Source organism: Mandrillus leucophaeus, unplaced genomic scaffold (genome assembly GCF_000951045.1).
Source record: "Mandrillus leucophaeus isolate KB7577 unplaced genomic scaffold, Mleu.le_1.0 Scaffold380, whole genome shotgun sequence".
Taxonomy (NCBI): domain Eukaryota; kingdom Metazoa; phylum Chordata; class Mammalia; order Primates; family Cercopithecidae; genus Mandrillus; species Mandrillus leucophaeus.
Window position 1 is genome coordinate 722194 of NW_012104032.1, and position 4647 is coordinate 726840.

The 4647-nt window shown below is 47.4% G+C and overlaps 1 protein-coding gene across 1 annotated transcript in view; it reads right to left on the reverse strand.

The window, feature by feature from the left end:
- Positions 1 to 2045: 2045 nt before the first annotated feature.
- RBM23 (RNA binding motif protein 23) overlaps positions 2046 to 4647 on the reverse strand; it is a 37570-nt gene continuing 34968 nt past the window's right edge. The window contains exons 10-13 of the mRNA XM_011990631.1: positions 4612 to 4647; positions 2568 to 2763; positions 2354 to 2485; positions 2046 to 2257 (exon numbers count right to left, since the gene is read on the reverse strand). Coding sequence (XP_011846021.1) covers positions 2184 to 2257; positions 2354 to 2485; positions 2568 to 2763; positions 4612 to 4647 — 438 coding nt within the window. The 3' untranslated portion in view covers positions 2046 to 2183. The remainder of the gene's footprint in view (positions 2258 to 2353; positions 2486 to 2567; positions 2764 to 4611) is intronic.

The following is a 4647-nucleotide window of genomic DNA, read 5'->3' on the forward strand; positions in this document are numbered from 1 at the left end:
CACCATGTTGGCCAGGCTGGTCTCGAACTCCTGACCTCGTGATCCGCCCACCTCGGCCTCCCAAAGTGTTGGGATTACAGGCGTGAGCCACCGCACCCAGCCTACACTTCTTTGTAAATTACTCAGTCTGTGGTATTGTTATAGAAGCAGTGAACAGACTTGGGAGCTAGAGTCCCACTGGCCGTTTATGACTCAAGCAAGCTTCAAGTATTTAAGTGATTTTGTGTTAAAAGCAACCCCAGAGGCTAACATCACTGGCTTAGAAGTCTGAGAGCTGACAAATTAAAACCTAACAGCAATTATCCATATTTTTAGCATAAGAAAGTCTTAGCATTTTGTTGCCATAGAGATCAAAAAAGGAGCCCCACAGAGCCCTGCCCCTGAATTCAGGCCTTCTCCTTTCACTTGGTCCCTAAGCTGGGTGAGACAGCCCCTCCCACCTCCTTATTATTAAGGCAGTGGTAGGTGCACCTTCCCTTTCACAGAGGTATTTCTGGAATACTCGGGACCCTAGAATTCACTGGTCCCAGGCCTGTGTTATCCCAGGCAGAGCCATATGGAAAGCAAGGGTTGCGGTGACTGACAGAGGAACAATAGTAGACATCAGGTCAGGGGAACCTGCTGTTAAACAAGACCCAAACCCCTTTGGATATTGGACTGGGACTGCTACTACAAAGAGGGTCAAAGGTAGGTACAAAGGCCAATAGAGTTAAGAATGCTCAGCTTAGCTCTGGTACTTAACTCTTCAAGATCACAACCCCCCCACTAGAAAAAAAAAAAGTGTAGAATGTAGTACTGTCATAGTGCCATCTGCTGGAAAGATAAGATCTGTCATTAGGCACAGAAAAGGAGCCTGTTAAGTCTTAAGTCTGTCCCGGTGCTGCAACTTGGCTGTTTGGGTAATTCTGTCCAGTGGGTAGTTGGGATGGAGACAGTTAAGATGAAAATAGATGGAGAAGACAACCATAGGATCAAGAGTGTAATGCAGATACAGAATGGGAACCCCACCCAGGTGTGAGTTTTCACTTTTCTTTCTAAAGGTGGTTAAATAAATAAAAGAAACACAATGGTGTTACTAATGTTTTATATCCCTAGAAACATCATGAGTTGGGCTCATGAGAAGTTGTCAGAGAGATACATAACAAAGACCACACACAAATGGGCAACAGCCGCCACGCGGCAGCGGCTTGCCTTTTGTACAAAGTTTATATATATATATATATGTATATATATTTATGTACACAGACACAAGGGTATAAAATCCAGTGAGAAGGGCTCACACATGCCCAGGTAGGGGATGGGAGCAGCTTTAATTGCCAGGGTTGAGGCCACAGTAGAGGCACACAGGAAGTGGTAGAGTAGCAGCCTCCCTCCACCCTCCCACCCTGGGCCAAAGGGAGGAAATGGGAGGAAGGACAAGTATACATATGAAGATGGAAGATACTGGAAAGGTACACTCCACCTTTTACTAAATTTCTGAAAGCCCCTAAATGCCTGGCAGAATGGATCACTCCCATGCCTCCTAGCAAGATGCTGAGCCTGCAGTAGGTCTCACCTCAAGCTGCTTCAAGCTAAGGTCTGAGGCTGGCTTCTCAATGCACATGTCCATGCTATCTCCCAGGGCCCCTGTAGCAGAAAGAGCACCTTCAAGGTTCACCCACAAACTCAGTCCTCTTGATTCAGAGGTCCTAAGGTTTTCCTTGACAGACTAAAGGGTAAAGGTACAGGAAAAGGAGAGAGGCCAGTTCCTTCAGTTAATGCCCTATGGCCTTCCCAATAGGGGAGGAATTGAGGAATCACTAAGGTGTTGGAAAGGGCAAGAAGGTAATCTCAGAGACGATACACATGGAGAAACAGGTATTCAATGCAGGTGTGGATTCTGTTCTCTTCAACTGGGGGCTTTGCTCAGCAGAGTCCATTTCCAGTGGGGCCATGGGCAGGAGCTCTTCTTGGTATCTTAAGGGTGGCCCCAATTTCCTCAGAGACAATGTCCATGCCCTCAGGATGGCTTGGTCCACAAAATGGAGAAATGGGGCCATGGAAGAGTAGATGTGAAGCGGCAGGATCCAGAGGCACAAGAAGGCAGTATGCTGTGCCACTGATTTACCTGTGGAAAGAAGAAGTAAATGGGAATTCAAAGGAAAAAGAGTAATCAAAGACTAGAACGAGCGAGGCCCTGAGACTCACATGGTCTGGGGGGTAAAGAGGCTGGACAGCTGGAAGCACTGGGAGGCAAGGTTCAGGGCTGGACTCAGAGCTAGAACAAAGAGAGGCTGAGTGAGTGAGCAAGCACAGCGCACTCCTTCTTTCCAGACCCCCAAACCTTCCCTTCCTTTCCCATGTCCAAGACTACCAGTCAGAGCTGCTGGATTCAGGGCCCCCAAGGGAACTGCTCCATTCAGTTGCAAGGCAGCAGCATGGGCAGCAGCGGCAGCGGCAGCAGCAGCGGCAGCAGCAGCAGTGGTTGGCAGTTGGATTCCAGAGCCTAAAAGGAAAAGGCGGGATTAAGCCCCAACCCTTGATCTAAAATTCAACCCCCTATTCTTCACCTTGTGGAGATATTTTACCTTCTGCCAGTTTTGCCATGAGCTGCAAACGTCCACCTGCTGATCCTGGATCCAGCTCCTGGTCCCCATCAGGAAAAGTGATGTCTGTGCCACCATCCAGTCGCTCAGTCACATGGCCAACCCTCATAGGTCGACCAGCAAGCTCAAAGCCATTCAACTGTTCCAGGGCCCGCCGGGCACACTCAGAATCAGAGAACTATAAGAAACCCAGGCCAGGTTAGCCACCTCCTCGCCAAAGACATGCTCTCAAAGCCCCAGTAACACTCCCTAGTCCTACTAGCCCAGGAAAATTGTATGCTCACTGAGGTACAAACTTTTCTTTCCCAGAAAATATGACCTATGCCCATCACCTCAAAATGGTTCTCTGAAAAGGACCTTTTCCAACGAACTCAACGGCAGTCACTTTTCAATCTTCCAGCTCCATTAAGAATCTAATAATGCAAAAGTTTATTATTGTAGGAAATCTAGCCTGACAAGTTATTTCACAAATGGGTATATCAAATGGAAGACAGGCTAAGAGCCAAGGCTCCTGAGCTTTTAATTCAGTTCTCTGTACTAGTAAGTTTTAGTTCTTTTTTTTTTTTTTGAGATGGAGTCCCACTCTGTCACTGAGGCTAGAGTGCAGTGGTACCATGTCAGTTCACTGCAACTTCCGTCTCCTGGGTTCAAGCAATTCTCCTGCCTCAGCCTCCCGAGTAGTTGGAATTACAGGCTCCCACCATCACACCCAGCTAGTTTTTTTATTTTTGTTTTTTTAGTAGAGATGGGGTTTCACCATGTTGGCCAGGCTGGTCTTGAACTCCTGACCTCAGGCAATTTACCCACCTTGGCCTCCCAAACTGCTGGGATTACAGGCATGAGCCACCGTGCCCGGCCAAGTTTTAGTTCTTAGTCAAGTACTAGGAATCTGGAACTCCTAATTCCAGGCTTAGGAGGGAACACACCCTAGTGCTGACAGCAAGGCAGCAAGCACACGCCAACATACACACCAGAGCTGTTGACTAAGTGACCTGCTGACCAGAAGGCCTTTACTCTCTAGTCCCTTTTATCAGTAGCACCCAGCAACACCCTGGTACAAAGAGGATTCCCAGTCTGCTGTCTGTGTAAGTGTCAAGGTTGTTGACCTAAAAGGCAACAACACAAGGGCAAAAATGCCCCACAGAAGCCTTTCCATATCTCAGTCACATAGAGAGCTAGAAAAGGTTACAAAAGTTACTTGCCACCACAGAATTGTCAACACCACAGCTAGCTTTGTTTAGCTAGCTAGCAGTATTACCTGCCTTAGGGCCTGGCATGTGGTACTGACAGTTCCTAGGCAGGTTTTACACATGGCTTGCCTTTACTGGGTATTTTTGAGGTGAGTAATTCCAATGATAGAATACAACCTATTGCCCTGTGCCCTGTGGGTAACTGTGGGGGTGTATGCTGCCTGGTTTAAGCCCAGAAAATACAAGCTTCTATCAGACTTTGTGGCTGGCAGCCAGTTCTCAGCCTGGAGTCACATGGGGCTGGAAGAACCAGTTACAGGAATTGGCAACAATTTTGTTGGAACGTTAGGAAAAGGTGAAACTTGCCCATAATTAGGTGGCCTCACTATTCTCTCCATAGTGCTACGTTAATAACTGATCCTTCTCAGTGCAGGAATTGCTTCAAATGGGGTAGCACCAGAGGGAAGCATAATTATGAGAAACATCAGCTCTATAAAGCATGTCTTTAAAAGCCCATACCTAACTTCCCTCATACCCCCAACCTTTTAGCTGCAGCCTGGTTTCTATTACCCAAAGAGCCAAGCTGCAGCACCAGGGAAGCTGGCTGAACTCCTGGACACCCCCATACCAGGGCCACTGACAGAATGTAGGAGCAAAGCCAAGATCTCAAGCAATGCACTCATCTCAAGGGGCAGAAGGCTAGTCCAAGCTTGGGGCACCAGCGTTTACGGGTCATTTAGACAGGTCCTAAAGGAGGAGGATGAAGCTAAGCTGCAAAATCAGACAAGTGGACAAACCCAAAGTAAAATTAAAAAATTAAAAGACTAGAGACTCACCATGATGAAACCATAACCTTTAGAGCGGCCTGTATC